Source organism: Podarcis gaigeae (genome assembly GCF_964106915.1).
Source record: "Podarcis gaigeae genome assembly, chromosome: 16".
Taxonomy (NCBI): domain Eukaryota; kingdom Metazoa; phylum Chordata; class Lepidosauria; order Squamata; family Lacertidae; genus Podarcis; species Podarcis gaigeae.
The window spans coordinates 35,306,156-35,325,204 of record NC_139693.1 but is presented as its reverse complement, the minus strand read 5'-3'; the positions used below and the strand labels follow the sequence as shown (position 1 = coordinate 35,325,204).

General features: G+C 43.5%; 2 protein-coding genes and 1 long non-coding RNA gene across 20 annotated transcripts in view; 2 read left to right on the top strand and 1 right to left on the bottom strand.

Annotated features, from left to right (window-relative positions):
- PIWIL1 (piwi like RNA-mediated gene silencing 1) overlaps positions 1–2,921 on the top strand; it is a 35,819-nt gene extending 32,898 nt beyond the window's left edge. Inside the window, exons 30-31 of the mRNA XM_083717950.1 lie at positions 1,108–1,255; positions 2,528–2,921. Of these exons, the coding sequence (XP_083574076.1) occupies positions 1,108–1,255; positions 2,528–2,644 (265 nt within the window). The 3' untranslated portion in view covers positions 2,645–2,921. The remainder of the gene's footprint in view (positions 1–1,107; positions 1,256–2,527) is intronic.
- A 2,215-nt stretch (positions 2,922–5,136) lies between these two features.
- Positions 5,137–19,049, bottom strand: part of RIMBP2 (RIMS binding protein 2) — a 273,596-nt gene continuing 259,683 nt past the window's right edge. For 7 of the 18 annotated variants that reach the window (XM_083716856.1, XM_083716866.1, XM_083716873.1 and 4 more), the window contains 5 exons: positions 18,804–18,972; positions 14,260–14,363; positions 11,540–11,611; positions 9,197–9,331; positions 5,137–6,794 (listed from right to left, as the gene is read on the bottom strand). In XM_083716856.1, coding sequence (XP_083572982.1) covers positions 6,603–6,794; positions 9,197–9,331; positions 11,540–11,611; positions 14,260–14,363; positions 18,804–18,972 — 672 coding nt within the window. In that variant the 3' untranslated portion in view covers positions 5,137–6,602. Of the gene's footprint in view, positions 6,795–8,367; positions 9,332–11,539; positions 11,612–14,259; positions 14,364–18,803; positions 18,973–19,049 lie in introns of those variants that run through there. The other 11 variants (XM_083716868.1, XM_083716871.1, XM_083716860.1 and 8 more) reach the window with 4 other exon arrangements.
- The window catches only part of LOC310834345, a 202,671-nt gene continuing 194,264 nt past the window's right edge, over positions 10,643–19,049 (top strand). Inside the window, exons 1-2 of the long non-coding RNA XR_014559209.1 lie at positions 10,643–10,839; positions 10,874–10,983. This is a non-coding gene — a long non-coding RNA (uncharacterized lncRNA). The remainder of the gene's footprint in view (positions 10,840–10,873; positions 10,984–19,049) is intronic.

Here is a 19,049-nt window from a genome sequence, read left to right as displayed (position 1 = left end):
CCCTTCTTTCATGCCTCAACCTAGTGCTCCTTAGGACCTGCTCCCTGCCACTGCCTTCTAAATGTACCTTGGTTGGCACAAGGGCTCCTGCCCCCTTTCAGGAAGCTAGAGAGCAAGCAGGAGTGAGAGATGCTGCCTCTCTCTCATCCCATGAGACAACTAAGTAATGAGTGATGAGATTCTGGAAGTAATCTGGGATCCTCTGTACATCCACAGTGAAATACAGTTTATTGTAAACAATTGTTACTTCTGTGTGAGAAGGTATCCTTGTATGAATGAATACAATGGATTACTCCTCTGACTTGTATTTACCTTGAGTGGACTTCAGATGAAGGTGCTAAATCAAAGGGTGCGCTTCGGAAGGCACCCAACAATTCTAGATACTTGCTAGATACACACTGTTTGGTATAGATTAAGCAAAACCTAGGAAAGTGTGTGCATTATTCTTTTTTTGTCGGTGGGGTGGGGGGAGAGAGGTCATTCATTATGCCACTTTTCATTCAAATGAATTACAAAGCAGCTTAAACTGTAAATAACCTGAACATTACAAATACAGAATCATAGAATAACAAGTCACCAGTTAAACAATTGCAATCTATAAAACACTATTAACAAAGCAGCTAAAAAATAAGTTGAACATCACAATGAAGGCAAAGTCATATTATATGATTAACAAATCAATACAGCACTTATAATCTCTAAAAATATTAAAAACAGTAGCAAAATAGCAACCAAAAAAACAAACTAAGCACTGTTAAATTCATGCACACACATTCCCCATCCCTATGCCTCATAATCTTTCTTTCCGTTCAGCTCATTAAAAGACACACAATGCCTGTGGCAGCTACTCCTCTGAAGGTTCCTCAGGCTGGAGGTGGGGTGAAACTCAACCACACACTGATGGCAAACAGTCTCTCCCCCCTCACAGTTCCTTCCTCTAGAAACAGCTCCCTTACAAAGGCTCTTAAGGCTGAAGGGTGGGGCAAAGCAGGTGGAATAAGCCATTGCCTGATGGCTAGCACAAAGTTTCTCCCCGCATAGCATGTGTTCCTTAACTTCCACTTGTCTGGAATTCCATTCTGAATTGTATTTTTTTTCTATTAAAAGGTATGATTTCTTTATTGTGAGTCAGTCTGTGAGAACTGGCAGTGTTGCACCAACCCACTACAATGTAATCTATGACAATAGTGCGCTGAAGCCGGACTACATGCAGAGGCTAACATACAAGCTCTGCCACATGTATTACAACTGGCCAGTAAGTATATGTACAATAAATATACTTCTCTCTCAGCAGATGATGATTTCCTCAAATGAGTTAACTCCTCCCAGGTCCTCTAATAAGCAGGGTTCCTGCAAATCAGGTTCAGAATCTTTGCTCTGGACGCTTGGGGAGGAGTAACTTTCCACTTTTAGTTCTGCTCTGTTCTGCTTTGCTCCAATACATTTGGGAACAGATGTGAGTTCCAACAAAAAGAGAATTGGTAATGCAACTTGGTTTTTGTAAGGCTTATTAGTATTTCTGCCTGCTAGTTGATTCCTTAAGAATCAATAAAATTCTAAATGGGGTGGGGAGGCAGAAATACAGGGCAGAGGGTATCCAAATTGGTAAGTAGGCAAGCAAACTAGCTGAATTTGCTTAAGTGTTCCCTTACTGTGCATGCTGCTTTTGATTAACACATTTGTCTGTGTCTGAAGCAGAAAACTGGCTTGAAGAAGCCCACCAAACTATAATCGCATCCTGTTGAGGTGATTCTTCACGTCATAAGACAGTTTCCTTAAAAGCCTGGTAGAATCATACATGTGGCTCCATTCCATTCTGCTCCTCCCACCCAGTGCAGCTCAAATGAGTCTTGTAATCTAATCTGAACCCAGAGAAAGCTGCATGGGGATCTGCATAGCATGTCAGAGATACATTGATGGCTAAACTGCAGTATAAGACTAGCTTATTGTGACATGCAAACTAGCTCAGAAATCCTGTTATGGGTGGCTTTGATAGATTGAATGCCACTAATGAGAATGTATTAAATTCTGTTTACTTGCAGAACCTCACACAGGGGCCATCACAAAATCATATTACCCAGCATCAGTAGTACATTGTAGCCGTGAGCATAAATCCATTGGGACCAAACAGCATTTCTCCAGATGGGGCCAAATGACATTTCTCATTAAGAAAGTCCTTTGAAAGTAAAACATTTCTCCAGTCATTCTTTTGAGAGGAGACATGAGAGACTTGGTCCCACCTCTCTGCCACATTCTCAATAGAATATTTATTGAGATTCTTGTAGATTTTTAACTTCTGTTGGTGAGGGCAGCAGAAAGGAGATTTCTGGGTAGATTTCCATTAAGGAGGAATGGAGGAGGCAGCTTAAATGAGATAAACATTTTAATGATAATTGTGCTATCTTAGGCCCTGTCTCGTCATCATATTTGTCCTTTGAAAGTGCAACTTTTAGTTTGTGATGTGCCTAAGAGGAGGGCACCAGCTTGCTGTACCCTGCCCCCTGTAATGTGTTTGTTTTCTCCATAGGGGGTTATTAGAGTTCCTGCTCCCTGCCAATATGCCCACAAGCTGGCTTTCCTTGTGGGTCAGAGCATACACAGGGAACCTAACTTGTCGCTGTCAGAGAATCTCTATTACTTGTGATCTTACAGGAGAGGATGAAGAACAGTATGGGAAGATAACTTGTATCGTAGACATTTTTCTCCCCTTTAGAGATGTCTTGAATGTGGAGCTTAAAAAACACGCGCCTGTTTCATCATGCTATGCTGTTTCACTTAGTATTATGTCAAGCTATTACTTGTGACTTCAGCAAGATGAATTTTTAGTTAATGTTTTGTTTGATAAAGTGTACTTGGTTTTTTCAACATAGTTCTTGCTAACAAACCATATATTCCATTTCAATAAACTGTTAACACATTAATCTGAATTTATTGGTACTTCTCATTCTGGAGGATGAGTGAACACAGTAAGCTTAAATAGAAGACCAAGTCCTCAATTGTTTCTTCATTAAATAGTAAAGGTAAAGGGACCCCTGATCATTAGGTCCAGTCATGGCCGACTCTGGGGTTGTGGCGCTCATCTCGCTTTATTAGCCGAGGGAGCCGGCGTACAGCTTCTGAGTCATGTGGCCAACATGACTAAGCCGCTTCTGGAGAACCAGAGCAGCACACGGAAACGCCGTTTACCTTCCCGCTGGAGCGGTACCTATTTATCTACTTGCACTTTGACGAGCTTTCAAACTGCTAGGTTGGCAGGAGCAGGGACCGAGCAACAGGAGCTCACCCCCATCACGGGGATTCAAACCGCCAACCTTCTGATTGCCAGGTCCTAGGCTCTGTGGTTTAACCCACAGCACCACCCGCATCCCCATTAAATAATTGGGGTCTTCATTAAATAATTGGGGTCAATTAAAATATGTAGTGGGCACAAGATTTGTCTTGTATGTGTAGTGTTCGAAAGCCGTCCAACCTGTTTTGGAGCCATTCTGTTTTTAACAGATCCAATTTACATCCAAATAGCAAGTCAGATTGGACAAACAAAAGTTCTGCTCTTCCCCATTAACATATATAATGGAAAATATTAACATCTTTAGATGTTACTGCAGCTATAACTTTTTTTTTCATGGAAATTGTAGGCAAAAGAGCCCCCTCCAGAACAGATTTAGCCTACCAAGTTGTAGCTGGGCAGGGTGGTTCAGCCTCAGACCCAAGTGAGCAGTACTTTGACACAGAACCTGCAGGCAATATTGTTAGTTTGCATTATGGTTATATTATTTAATTATATATAAATATACAACTAATAGTACGAATATTCGTTAAATTGAATACACAAGCGCAGGGTACCTGACAAATTAGTAGATGCAAAGCCTGGAAATGAGGAAAAACCCAGGAATCTTGGGTTAAGTGTGTGATCTTTGGTAAGGGGGAGATTTAAAGAGACTTATGTCCATCTAAAACCAGGAGCCTATGTTTGTTCTTTCCCACGAGGCAGGCTTTTCCACAACTACCTACCCAGATGGCCCCAAATCTCTGCTGTTTCTCCCTACCCTACTTATTCACCTCTGGTCCCCAGCCGTCCCTTGACCTACACACCCCAAAGACCATGAGTGCCCCCAACTGCCAGGTCTCTGCTGCTCCCGGGACTTGGAGGTGGCTCTCCCCCCTATCCCTTCACTCCCTCCTTCCTGGCACTCGTGGGCAGGGGGTAGTGCCAGGTTTAGGGCAGCACAACTGGGTCCCCCACACTGGGCACCAAGCCAAAGGACACCTCAAAATCTGGCAGCACTTGCCGGGCTTTGGGTAAGACACGGTCCTAGAGCCCTCCCACCACCTTTCCACATCTGGAGAAGCACCCCGGGAGCCACTTGCAGTTCCCTGCCCTGCCAGGTGCCTTGTGGGCTCCGTGTTGGACCACCTTGTTCCAGGGGATTTATTTCTGAGTAGGTGTTGTGAACGGCAAGGTCAAAGTAAAATAACGCATGTCTACTCTGCAGTAAGCACCATTTAGTTCAATGGATTTATTTCTGCTGTTTCAGCCAGCCAACACACAGCAGCTTCTGGCTTAGCTTGTGGACATTGATTACGTCTGCTTTACCTTTATGCGTAATGTCTGTTTGGAATGTCTACAGTTGGAGGGCAGTACATAGGTGTGGAGGAAAATGGTCCCTAGCCCTTGATGGGTGGGAATTACTTACCTGACTGTTCACTGGATGTATACACATGCATCCAGGCTTGCTCCTTCAAGAAAGACTGAAAATGGATTCTTGAGAGACTTGTTTGAGGGATTTCATTCATGATTTGGGGGGTGGTATAGTACTACTTAAGAGAGCTGGGGTGCATGGCAATCTGTCTATACCAAAATCTTTTCATCAGGCATAGGCAAACTTGGCCCTCCGGATGTTTTGGGACTACAACTCCCATCATCCCTCACCACAGATCCTGGTAGCTAGGGATGATGGGAGTTGTAGTCCTAAAAAACATCTGGAGGGCCAAGTTTGCCTGTGCCTGCTCTTGATGCTCTGAAAAAGAATGACTGCATTGTATTAGAAGAGAGACTGGGCTCTTCGGGGTTTCTGAATCCTTGAAGAGCTTGCCGCCTTCCTAACTTTGTCAATAAAGAGGCAACAAAGACAAACCTACAAAATATCAAATTTATTTATATAAAATATTTTACACATGAACAACTGTACACATGCACACGCCCACACAATACTTTACCACAAATTTAGGCCAGTATTTTTCTTTTAATTTCATAAATCTAGCACACTAGATTATTTTACAAGAATTTACATTATATTTCTTTGAAGACACAATGGGGAAAAGCTTTGATCATTCATATTATAAACCTTCCATCAATTACAAAAAGAAAGGCAGTCTGAAAAGTATGTATAAACAGTAAAAAGAATTTACAAATGGACAAGTTACAAAAGAGTAACAGCCAAATATGCCTGCCATCAACTACATAGGGCTTTTTAAAATCTTTTTCCCCCCTCCCAAACCACAATGCCAATATTAGGACATAGTATGTAGTGGCAAACGTGGCAATCTTTATCTGTTTTAGTAACTTCTTGCTGGCGATGGTCAGTGAATAACACAACTTTCTCATTGTAGTACTTCCTCACTTTTGTGTCTAGCATACTTCTGAGATCAGTACCAAAAAAATGGTGTCCAGCTCCACTGCATTGCAAGATACTTTATTTTTTAGAAAAATTATCTGGCTGTTGGAATACCAAAACCTTTACTGGTGCCAGGACCTACAGAAATATATATATATATATATATATTTAAAATGGCTTGACTGTGCATTCTCTGAATATTTTTTTATGCAGTAAATCTGGCTTTTGATGTACTTGAGAGGTTGACTAGCAGAACTCGTACAGATGTTTAAGAATGCATCTTTGCACAACACTTTCAGACTCCCAGGAATTACATTGGACATTGAACGGAGTCCGCAACACCAATTACTTGATCTTTTAAAATTACCAATGTCTTGGTGAAAGATGGAAAGACAGTTGAATACACAGTACATACAAAGTATACGCTGTATAGTTTAGACAGTACAAATCATTTGTGCATTAATAAGGCAAACATCAAGGCGGAATAAACTAGGAGTTTCAAGACCATTTATGTGTAAAGTTGTGGGTAAACGGCAGAAGAGGGATCAAAGAACAAGATTTTCTTTCTCCACTTTAAGGGAGGGAAACGTACCAAAATGTATCCAAAGTTGTTGGCTGGAAGAGAGTTGCCTTGTCATGAGATGGTTGGTTCTCGTGATGTTCCTCAATCCCTTCAGTCTTCCCTTTATATATATATTTAAAATGCATGTTGGCAACACTGTGCTTTTTAGTAAGAATGCCACGTTGATTTTTTCCCCCTCCCTCCCCTCCTTGCCATCTGATTTAAGGAACTTGACACCAAACCAGTCAGAGATGTTTCTGCTGATGTCGGAATGTGCTAGGAAATGGCCAGGTTCTCTATAGAAAGAGGTTCAGAATAGTCATGAAAGCCCTAGTTTTTTTGAAGTTTTTAATCATTTTATTTTGTTAAGAAAAAATAAAATACATAGATCTGAAGCTTTATAGGTTGTCCAGATGAACACGAAATCATTTCACTGCACCAAGCTTTTTCAGAAGTTTCTTCCCTTTGGAAAGCAGCCCCTTTTTCTTTTTCGAGGACAGTTCCCTGCCTCGCCCGGGACTACCAGAACCCACAGATGACGTAGGTGACCCCGTATGGAGATGGACTGTGGGGGATGGTGCTCTCCTTGGTGATGTACCTGTATTCTCAGGAGGAACCTAGTAGGTACATTGTTACAGTTTACTGAATGAAAGCCAAACAACAAGAAAGTTGGTAACATTTTTTTTTGTTAATTTTTTTTTTTGGACAATCCATTTTTTTTTTCCTTTAAAGTATGCCACACAACAGATTTAGCTAATTTACCAAAGTAGTGAGAAAAAAACAGCATATACAGCTGAAGGGTTGAATTTGTGGGGTTTTTTGTTTTGTTTTGGTAAAATAAATTGCACTGCTTATTTTAACCGGGTGACTCAGAACTGGATGTTGGCCCAAATTAAAATGGCCTTTTCACAATGCGGTACTCTTGGTGACCCTGAGCACGTGAGAAAATTGCACTAAGTACTACAAATGCCAAGTTCTATATATACACCAGCCAGTTTCCACAGGGAATCGCCAGTTGTGGAGATAATATAATCAGAGGCTTTTCCCCCCTTTAATTTTTGAGATCCATTGGACACTTTTTTTTTTAAGAAAAGCAATACTGTATATACATATTTTATAAGATGGCACACTGGTTGAAAGAAAAAAAGCTAAAATGAACCTTAATCATAATCAAAGAAAGCTTCCTGACCTTCGATGGTAGTAATACACACTTTTTATACAGTAGGATTTCTTGTAAAATGGCTGGTACAGGGAAAGCATACTTGCACAAAGTGCATTGATATGTATGAAAGTCATTCGAGAGTGAAGACTTGTGAGTGACCACACCAGTCGCAGTGCTTGCTTAATGCTTATAAGCCGGCCACCAATTCTTTCTGGCAACTATGACACTTGCGCAGTCCCCACTGTATCCAGAAAATCTAGATCAGGCTCAGTTTAATGAACGGAATTGAAATTGAAGAGAAGAGGTCACAAGCTTACTTTGATCTCAAATCAAGGTCTTTGTCTAATGAAGAAAACAAAAAAGAACCACTTCGTAGAAGCACCCCCAACGTACACCTGAAGATACCATATATATATTGAGCTCTAATGCATTCATTCATGGGTTTGAGCTGCATGTCTATGTCAACTGTTATTGCATTGATAAACCAAAGAGCCGCCGAGTGCTTTGCAAACATGGGTGTAGGACTGTGCTATTGGAGAGTTTGCATTATTATTATTATTTATTGAATGATGACTATGGAGAAGATACTGCCATAGGCAAACTTGGGGTATCATTGACCAGCAGAGGAACTTTTAAGGCAAACAGTTGAAGCAGATATTTGAGGTTAATGTGTTCTCAGATACAACCATACCCCTTTCTTTTTATCTACCATACTGATCTGCTTACAGTGTTAAACTTATCATTCAAGGGTGGGTCTGTTTTGTGCTTTTACCCCCCCTCCCTCTCCTGGAGGTGGGGGGCTTTCCTCCCAGATCGGCTAACAATGCAATATGCAGCTTCTCTTTGGAATTAGACACTAGGAACACTTTTTTATGCAAACAAACAATACGTCCAGTAAGAAATATGTTCCAAATGTTAAAACTTTTTTTTTTTAAGAACATGAGCCCTGAATACAAGGAGGAAGAAAACAGTGAGATAAGTCAATTCTGTTGACATTTTATGACTATATAGACCCTAGAAGTTGAGAATTTATTTTTTTTAGAAAAATAAAAAGGAGGGGGAAAAAGTACATCGAAGGAAAGTCTGCAACCAACCAGGGCTAATGGTTTTGGAGACATATTTCTCTCTCTGCACATTTAGGTGCTAAGACGGCTGCATTAGATAATGCCAGCTAGCTTGAATTGATATTTTTACTGGTATCTTCAGTTGCTCACTTACGTGAAGGCTACATTGCCTTTTTTTAAGGTGTGAAATGAACACTCTTCTTCTGTTCCCAAGCAGATGAGCAAAGAAATAAAAATATACATAAAATATAATATATAAAAACTGCAGTGATGAGAGAAGACAGAAGTGAGATACTACACATGAATACTTTTCAGAGATGGGCACCTTTGTGGGATACTTGCTGGCAGCGGGGTTGGGGTGAGGATTTTGAATGGTTTGAGTTTATGGTCTACGCAAGCTTGCTGGAGCATGTCCCTTCCCTCCCCCCCCCACCCCCTTGTTCTGTGTTGCATTTAACACTATAGCATACCTATATTCTGCAGCTGTTAAATAATTGCAAGGCAGAAAAAATGCTTGAAAAGCTAAGCTTGCATTGCAATGAACCAAACACAAAATGAATGGTTCGTAGCTAAATGTTCGTGATACTATTATACACACTAGTGGAAGAACAAGTTATTTCTGTGTTTATTGGCATTTCCCCCGCAGCATGTCCTAAAAACAAAAAAATGGATTTTAAAAATGTTGACAGATGATACTCATAACTAAATCTGATATGAAATATGGGGGGGGGGGGGAGAGGAAACAGAACCAATAAATAAATAAATGTGTTTTTGTTTTTCAATGCTTGCTTACCCTTTTTGCTTTCGTACGTATTGGCGTATCTTGAGTATATCGTGCTGGGGCATCAGACAAGTAGACGTCTACATCATCAGGCACTTCTTCAAGAAAGTTTGAAGGAACCAAACCCTTCTGGCCATTAAGTTCGCCCTGGAATGTAAGCGGGTGAGGTGGGAAGTGGTAATCCATATTAAAGAAATCTTCCTTGCCAAAAAAAAATCTGCAAATTCCAAAAATGGTTTCCAAAATAGCTGACAGACAGTCAGGTTTACAAGGTCAAAGACACGGACCAAAAGGGAAATGTACCAAAAGGGAGCGAGAAGCAAGGAAAAGTAGGTATTGGTTGTTAGTTATAAGTAGGGATACATGAATCTGACCTTTTCGGTTTCCCATTTCCCCCAGTGTTAAGCCCTGTTCTCCACATTTCTGCATTGGTTTACATTTTTTTAAAGTCCTCGTGAAAATCCAGCATTTTGGTATGCCATTCTTGCAATAGATACTTCCCTTTTTTGCATTTTATGAGCATCTTTGCTCGTATATGCATTTTAATTTTCATGGACTCTTAAGAGTTGGAAAGGACCCAAGAGGTATCTAGTGCAATCCTCTGCAAGTCAGGAATCTCAACTAAAGCATCTATAACAGGATATCCATTCATTTTGTTAGAGGACTGCGTGGCAAAATTTGAAAAAGTGTACTTTTGATTTGTGGGTTGTTTTAGGAACTGTGAAGTAGGTAGGTTCATATGAAAACATAAACCAAACCTACTTTCCCTCCCAGCCCTAATTTCAAATTGTAATGACCAGCTGGCATGGAGTGTTCCTGCTTCCCTTTTTCCTTGATCCCCCAGTGATAAACTAGCAATCCTTAGTTAGAATCAAGGTTTTCAGAGCCATGTGAACCATTAACACTACTTTCTCACTGATGAGCAAACCACAGTGAATCACAGAAGATCCATATGAAAAGGGAAATAATATAGAAAGTTAAAAGCGGCAGATAATCAAATGGGTAGATTACTGAAGTACCGTGACTAACTCACTAGTTTGCTACTCTACCTTGAAGCTACTTCTCTAGGATATGTATCCCCTTGTGTAAATATCAGACCTTGGCTCAGTGTGCACCTCCAAATTCAGGGTTGTGTATATACTGAGATCCTCCTAATTGCTGGATCCAGCAAAATCACTTCCAAATTCCTGAAACAACCATGCTAGTTTCCTGGTAATGGGCCAATAAGGGAACAAAGGAAGTGGACCTGTGTCAGAGGACAAATGGGTGGCTGTCTCAACTAGGATAGTTAAAAGGACAGTGGAGAGTAGTTGATGTGAGCTGGAAGCAAATTAGCAAGCTGGGAAGCAGGAGAGAGTGCCATGATTGATTTCTGTTTGAACCCAAGGCTGCGGGCTCTGGGAAAAACAAGACCTTTTTGGGGTGCTGATGTGAACCTCTCCATCATAGGCTCAGGTTGTATACAGTGGTACCTCGCAAGACGAATGCCTCGCAAGACGAAAAACGCGCAAGACGAAAGAGTTTTCCGTTTTTTGAGTCGTTCCGCAAGACGAATTTCCCTATGGGCTTGCTTCGCAAGACGAAACGTCGTGCGAGTTCTTGCGAGTTTGTTTCCTTTTTCTTTAAGCCACTAAGCCGTTAATAGCCGCTAAGCCGTTAATTGCTGCTAAGCTGCTAAGCCACTAATAGCCGCTAAACCGCTAAGCCGCTAATAGCCGTGCTTCGCAAGACGAAACAACCGCAAGACGAAGAGACTCGTGGAACGGATTAATTTCGTCTTGCGAGGCACCACTGTATATGTGTAAATAAACCACATATCCTAGAGATGCCATGGTCTCTGCTCTGCCTCATCCCAAAGGAAGCAAACCCTGGGGTATCTCAGGGAACCAAGACACAGATCTAAGGAGCAGGGCCTCTCTAGTTTTGGGATCCACCATGTGGGATGCCTTCCGCCAAGGAGGCTTCTCAAGCAAGCCCTGAAAGTTGGGTCATTCAGGGCACCAGGCTGAAACTTGGCTCTTTTATTAGACCTGACAGAGTAGGTGTGTTTGCTGTCTTCTGGTATTTGCAGCTGTTTCCGCTCTGTTCTACGAGTTCCTGCTGGATTTGAACTGTAGAGGGGGTGCTTCTTGTTTTTGTATCTGGGGCCTTGATTGTAAAAAGAGCCTAACTAGTCTGCTCTTGCTGGTGTATAGAAAGGCAGGCTTGGCTCTCTGGTTCCAGGGGCACTCTTGAAAAGAAAAAGAAAAAAAAGGCTGTTCTTGGCTTGCAACGCCCTGAGGGTTTGCAGCCAATGAACGGACGCGATACTGCAACTGGAACAGAGTAGTGGAAAGAAATAAACAGGACACTTACATAATAAAAGCCATCTTCATCAATTTCTCCAATGACTGTTATAATGTCTCCTGTACAAAATGTTAGCTCAGCCTGTGGAAAGAGAATAAAGGACGGCATCACCAGGTTTTGCAAAGCAGGGTTCAGTTTTTGACGCTGCGTCAAGGATCGCTTCTTTCCATATGAACCTACCCAGACCCTGAGATCATCTTCTGGGACCCTACTTTGTGTGCTGCCTCCTTGAGAGGTCCAGAGGGTGGCAACACAAGAACGGACCTTCTCTGCAGGGGCTTCCCCGTTTGTGGAATGCTCTCCCCAGAGAAGTTTGCCTGGTGCCTTCATTATACACCTTTAGACACCAGGCAAAAACGTTCCTTTTTAACCAGGCCTTTGGTTGACCTGATCAACAGCCCATACCCTTTTAAAATGTGGCTCTTTTGGGGGGAGTATTATTGGGTTACTGCTCTTATTTTTATTTTATATACTGTGATCTTTTTTTGTGAACCACCCTGAGACCTTTGGGTATAGGGCGGTATACTACTACTACTACTACTACTAATACTAATAATAATGATAATAATAATAATAATAAATTATGGATATCTAGCAGCACCTCTGTTTATTATTGGTGAGGTGACTGTATCTCCTGCTGCCACTATTTAGAGAAGTCTTTTTACATTAGTCTAATGCAGCAAACAACAGGACGAGTCTTGGGGTTCCTTTAAAAACTAAGCTTTATTCTGGCGTGAGCTGTTGCAGGCCAGAGTTTCACTTCATCAGATGCACAAAGTGCAACCCTGAACTAGCAAGCACATATACGCACGAGGGGAGGAGGATGAATGTCAGAACAGACATGGGATAGAACTAAATAGCACAGCATCTGCGTTGCAGGCAGAAAACCCCAGGTTCCATCTTTCCCTTTTCTGTTTAGTATACTTTTAAAGAAAAGAGGGAAAAGAGAAAGAGGGAGCAGATGAGATGCACTGGCAGAAGGAGCTCCTTTAATTTTAATGTCTGTGTAGAAGAAGAAATTCTAAGGGAGAGTTTTTCTCATGCTGGTGTACCAACTCTCTCTTCATGTTTTTGGCAAGACATTAAAAGTTGGTTCCATGGTGTTAGGTGGATGTTGCAGGTGAGTCCCTGATCTGAAACCTGTTGAAGTCTATGCCTTATGCTATACCTGGTCATAAGGAAGTGATTTTGGGTAGGAATTCATTTTAATAGGAGCAAGTTCTTTTTTTAAAAAAATCTTAAATTCAGTTCTGCACACTTTTTTGGAGCAATCTGAGGTTGGTTTTGGATTTAAAAAAAATAATCATGAAAATTCTTCAGCATTTCAGTGCAAATTTCTCTTAAAAAGAGTTTCCCCTAAAAAAATGCAGCTTTGTTGTGTTAGTGAAAACAACACCATCTTTTCCCAATGTCCCCAAATTTATGCACTTTGTAACCAATTGGTTGGTTGGGGAACTGCACCACACAATTTGGATGGGTGCAAATTTTGAAGGAGGGTTGTGTTGCAGTTCTCATATTGGGAAATGCAAATTCGATTGGCTTGGCTTAAAATGTGAACTGAACCTGATTTCTCCCCCATCCTTGCCCCTGACCACTGGCAAGGCTGGCTAGGGCTGAGAACTGGAGTTTAACAGCACCTAGAAGAACACTGGTCTCCCTGGTGCTTCCAGTGTAAGTGCCATGATTATTTTGGACTGCAGTTCTTACCAGAGAAGGCACAAACCAGCCCCCCAGCCCCTAAATCTGTGGTAGTCAATGTGGTGCCCTCCATTTGTTTTACGTTGCAACTCCCACCAACCTCAACCACGATACACAGTGGTCAGGGATGATGGGTATGGAATTCCAGCAACATCTGGAAGGCACTAAGTGTCAAAGTGCCGTCAGGCAAGCAATGTCCAGAGTGAGGAACTAACTCTTTATTGTCAAATGCACCGTATTTTTCACTCTATAAGACGCACCCAGCCATAAGATGCACCTAGTTTTAGAGGAGGAGAAAAAGAAAAAAAAATTCTCTCCCTCTCTGCGCAGCACCCCTTCAGCGAAGCGGCAGGAGAAATGGAGCCCCTTCCAGGAGAAACGGAGCTCCCGCTGCACTCCGGAGGCTTTGGGCAGCTATCCCTGAAGCCATGGAGCCTCCATTCACTCCATAACACACACACACATTTCCCCTTACTTTTTAGGAGGGGGAAAGTGCATCTTACAGAGCGAAAAATACGGTACACTTACAAGTCAGGAAAAGGCATGTCTAACAGTCCTACGTGTCTCAGCTACTCCTGGGTGGGCACAACAGGGAGGCCCCAAATTCGGGCTTACATCTTTGCGTGCAAGCAGATGGAGACTGCGCCTACTGCGCCTGCATGCAATCTGCTCCTCCTGCTTCATTCCTCTCCTGGTCCTGGGAGACAGGGGAGCAGGAGATGTAGGCACAGGAGGAGGTGGGGAAACCCTGGACTCTTCACTCTCCAATCCTGCAGCCCCCTCCTGCGTCCGACTCTCATCTCCCAGTTGTTACAGGTCCCCCCAGATCACCGATCCCTTCTTCCAAGTCAGTCTTCACCTTCGCTTCTGCTGGTGCCTACGCCTCAGCACCCAGCCACCACTCCTCTGTGTCCAGCCAGTCCCGGACACCCAGCTGGCTACCCCCCTCCACCCTCAAAGGACTGAATTCTTTCTGTATCCATGTATCAATCAGGTTAGAAGGAAGGGCTTTTGTTTGCTTCAACGCGTACCTCCACGTCAACATTAGGAGAGCTCTCCCTTGGGTCGTAGTCATATAGTGCCACCATTCTCCTGGTCGATGCTGCAGGCTGACGGCCGCTCCTTCTGTTCCTTTCTGTTCCAGCCAAAGGGAGGAGAAGCTATCACAGTTACTTTTAAATATATGTCACCACTATGCAACTGTGACATAAACAAGGGAGCAACCCCACCTGAGACCTTGTTCGCTAGCAAGTCACTGATTTTACAATGGACACAATGAAATAGTTTCTAACTCTGAGGTTGGCTCTGCCTTTTGATAGTGCTGTTCAGTCTTTGGAGGGCACAAGGTTGGCAAAGGCTGGTTCAGACGGTCAGGGACCTGGGTTTCATCTGTATCCAAACCACTTTTGCCAAATGGACTGCTCTCCTGACTTAGCAACAGAGGGTAGAAGAACATAGGAACACAAGAAGAGCTGGATCAGGCCAGTGGCTAGTCTATATCAGGATCCTGTTTTCATAGTGGCCAGGATGATGCCCCCCATATAGCAGCTTACAACATATGCTTGTAGTCTTCAAGAACTGGAAAGAACCACAAGTGGTTCACGGGTGCAACAATGGTGGTGGGAAGCTACCACTAAACTGAAGCTAAAAGGCAGGGCTGTAAATTCATCTTAAGCCTCTAAATTAATCTTAACACCTTTGCCTGGTAGAAGAACGAAGGCTCCTTCAAGACCTTTCAATGCCACTCTCTGCTGTAACAGAAACATTATTTACACCAGAAATATACACATTTTCTCAATGAGCGACAAGAGCAAACGTGGTTTGAGCAAAAGCTGCAATGTTTAGACACCAACATAAAACATTTCTCAGGGAAAGTTCTGGAATGGCCTTCCAAACGACATGAATGGGGCATGGTCCTTGCATCTGATGGATCTGGCAAAGGAAAACCATGCTTGTTTAGCATCAGTATCTCATGAAGGATGCTTTGGAGCAGAGATAGTGGGGAACAGTATGAAAACTGATGAAAGGGAACTTGGGACAGGGACTCCATGTCTGATGGACCAAGAACATCGAGGATGAGGAACGTCTGGGATTGGTACACTTTTTAGTAAGAAAGAAAGGAACATATAGCATCGCACCACACCACCTGGGAGCTGGCATTTCTTTGGAGGAGACTCAAGTCACAGCTGGAAAGAAGCTGAAATCTTGGTTTGGCTAGCAACTGAGCTCTGGTCCCTGCAGATGTCAAGGCAGCCCTAAACATCTTTGAATAGCCTTTTTAAGAGGCACCAGATCCCTTTTAAAGATGCACAAAAACTGATCCCCAAGATGGAACAAGAACTCAGGTTGTTTTCTCCTGGAGCTGAACCACTATTTCAGCTGGTCCAAGGTGCTGGTTGTAGCGCTTTCATGAATGATGGAGAAAAATAACCAGTCTCAGCTGTGCAAAGGATGCGGGAAAATAGGGACTGGGAGGAGGATACTCAAATGAAGGAGAGGGTTTGCGAGTTTAAAGACTCCTTTTCTCATCGCATCTTGTGTTGACCCTGCTCTGAAAGAGCTGCCTCCCTTGAAGATGCAGACCAGGATCCAAAAGAAGATTGAAAGTAGTTTCACGAAGCCACAGGTGCGTATACCTTGTGTTGCTTTCATCAGCAGTCCCTTGACAACACACAGCAAAACCACCCTACACAGTTCTACGGATCCTGGTGGTTATACCTTATGATTCTGGCGGGGTATATGGGATTAACCTGCTAAGCCTCAAGACTTTCCCCAGGGCTGTGTGTATTCCAAATATCCATGTTTGGAAACCATTTATTTATTTGTTTATTATTTATTTATTTATTTATTTATTTATTTATTTATTTATTTACATTCTAAGAAATCTCTATTTTCATTTACTTAAAGAAAAAAGTCTAGTCCTTATGGTTGTGGATGTGATCAGTGCTTGGTGAAAATGTAGAAGGCCTTCTCTGGCAGCAGCAAGGAGGCAGCTTCAGGGCTTAATTTGCCCTCCTTGCCTGCTGCCCAACATCTCCAGAGTAGTACAGAAAGAATCTCACACTTTTTATCATCAGGGAGTCCTTACCAACATTAACAGGTCTGATGAAGGCCGGTGTACCTTGGAAGGTGCTATACGTCCCTTCACCAAAGGCTTCTTAAAACCGAGGTGGGCTGGCCACCCGTCAGGGACCCTTTGGTTGTGATTCCTGCATTGCTGGGGGTTGGTAGGTGACCCTTGAGGTCCCTTCCAGCTCTGCAATTCTCTGATTCTGCTGTGGAATTCTGTGGGGATATTCTAGGCCAGTAGCTTCCAAACTTCCTCACCCCCAGAGCACTGGAGAATTGCTTACAAGACCATATGATTGATTTCCCTGCCAGAGCCGGCCCACCCATGATGCAGGGCGAGGCAGCTGCCTCAGGCAGTGGAAATGGAAGAGGCAGCACTCCCTTGACTCCATCCTACCCTCACTGCAGAAACAACCTAGGTAAGGGAGGCTTTAGCAGCAGAAGAACAACAAAACCTTCTGCTGCCCAGCTTTGAGTGTACCCAACCCCTAGGGGCAGAGAAAAGCTCTATGAAACTCCATTCTCCACGAGGCACTTGATCTCAGGGTTGTGAGTTCGAGCCCAATGTTGGGCAAAAGATTCTAACTCAGAACTCTTAAAAGTAGCCAGCAGAGCTGCACAATGACCAGACCAGAGGCACCTAATGAATGCTCACATTTTACAGGTGAGGAACACCCTTTCTGCTGCCAGTATCTGATGGGATGCCTAAAAGGAGTATCAAACAAGCCAGCTCAAAGCACTTTGCTTCGTCAACAGCTTGAATCAGGTTGTTGGGTTGGGGGTTGGTTGGTTAGTTGGTTGATTTTAAGCACAGACCTCTTTTGGACTTTCTGGACCTGCGGTGTGCAGAGTGTGAGCTCTCTTTGAAACGGTTGCAGTTGACTTCGGGAAAAGAACAAACAAAAGAAGAGAAGATACGAAGCTGTTAAGAAGGAAGGTACGGCACTTTCAAAATGTGGACTTTCAAGGACCGAGACCAGATGGGTAGCAAGGCAGCACCTCCTGAGTTCATTTTAGCCACCCGATGTGTTTGTCTTTATCACAGAGCCCTTGTTGCGCTGAGGGTGGTGTAATCCAGCATGCTTAAGGGGTTGGTTTGCTTTTCCACGTCCTCAGGATCAAAGGAGACCCCAGCATGAACAACAGAGGATCAAAATCAGACTCCAACCCATCTCTCCAAACCCCTTTCAGACCAAAGGAGTTAAACCATTATACTTACTTTAAAACAACAAAAACGTAAGGTTCTTGGCCAAACTAGCCACTACATTAGCTGCATGGAAGGTGCACGTTTTTGTGGCCAAACTAGCCACTACATTAGCTGCATGGAAGGTGCACGTTTTTTGTTTTCTAAATAAGCAGCTGCAGCGAACCCATGCATTTGAAGCACGTTTCCTGCTCGCTCTCCCGCCAAAAAGAACTTTGGGAACTGTAGTTTGCCAAGGGTGCTGGGAATGTATCCCTGTGAGGAGTGAACTACAGTTCCCGGGATTTGGGGGGGAGGTCAGGTGCTTTAAATGTGTGCAGCCAGCTTCTTTCAACCTCTGCTGACAAAAATAGATGGAAGCTGTTGTTTGTCTTCCAAGGAAAGCTCCTTTGGGTGTCCCCTTGGGGAGGGTGCAATGTGGGGAGGACAGAAAGTTAACTCCCCCCCCCATAGTCCCGAGACAGCTCAGGCTGTCCCACAGCTGCTATTTACATAACTGAAGAATGTGCATGTTACCAAGCAATTAACATTACATCTAATTCGGCCCTTTGCCTCTCTAGTTTTTGAACCTGAGCTTATTCTGAAGACTACTTATGTTTCCTACACAGTGATGACCTGCCTGGTCCAGAATATTGTGCGATTCAGGCCATGACTCAGAGCTGCAGGCAGGGGTCTCTGATGGGAACAACAAGCAGGGTGACCCAGACCAACCTTGGCAATGCAGAATACGCCATGCAGACTCTAATGATTCAGAAGATCAACATCTTTGAACCGATGAATTGTTGACAGTGGTTGTGTTTTAAAGGTCCCACTAGGGGGGAACAAACATTTCTATTTGAGTTAGCTCTTATTCGTGTTCACCAGGAGTGGGGAGCCTAAAGGCCAAAGACCAAAGGCCAGCCCCCAGGCCTCTCTATCTGGAACTCGGTAGTCTCCTCCTGAGGCCACACCCCTCACAGGCCCTCCCTGGCACCCAAAGTGGTTTTGCCTGGCTGGAATGTGTCCTTGAACTCTGGGTAATGCCTAGCACTTCTCCAGATAGCGAGGTGTGCGTGCAGAAACCAGTCTAATGTGCAAAGGCCAAATAGGCATTTGCTGCCCTGCCAATGCGCCCTTGGCCCCCAAGACCAAATGCGGCCCTTGGGTTGAGAGGTTCCCTACCCTTGGCTTACGCAGTAATCTAATTCTGGGCAGATATATGCTGCTTGACCGCAGGCCTACTGCTGAACTGGGGAGCATTTCTACAACTGTTGCAGACGGAGCCCCAAGGGTGTGGTGACAGCTACAGGTGGCCTCCCTTACCTATTTTCTCCACAGGGGTGTTCAGAGGGAGGAACCCTTGCTTCAGAAGCTGCTCCATCATAGCTTCGTCATCGGCTTGGATTTCAGAGACCATATTGCAAGGAATAAGGCCCAGCCTCGCACAGGTTTCCCCCCGGTAAAATCCATCAACGTCTTTATCGCCGTACACCTGATGTTGATGAGGGACGAGAAAACAAACAAATGACTTACTCAGTTTGACCAAGCAGTTAGGCATTTCTGAAGTTT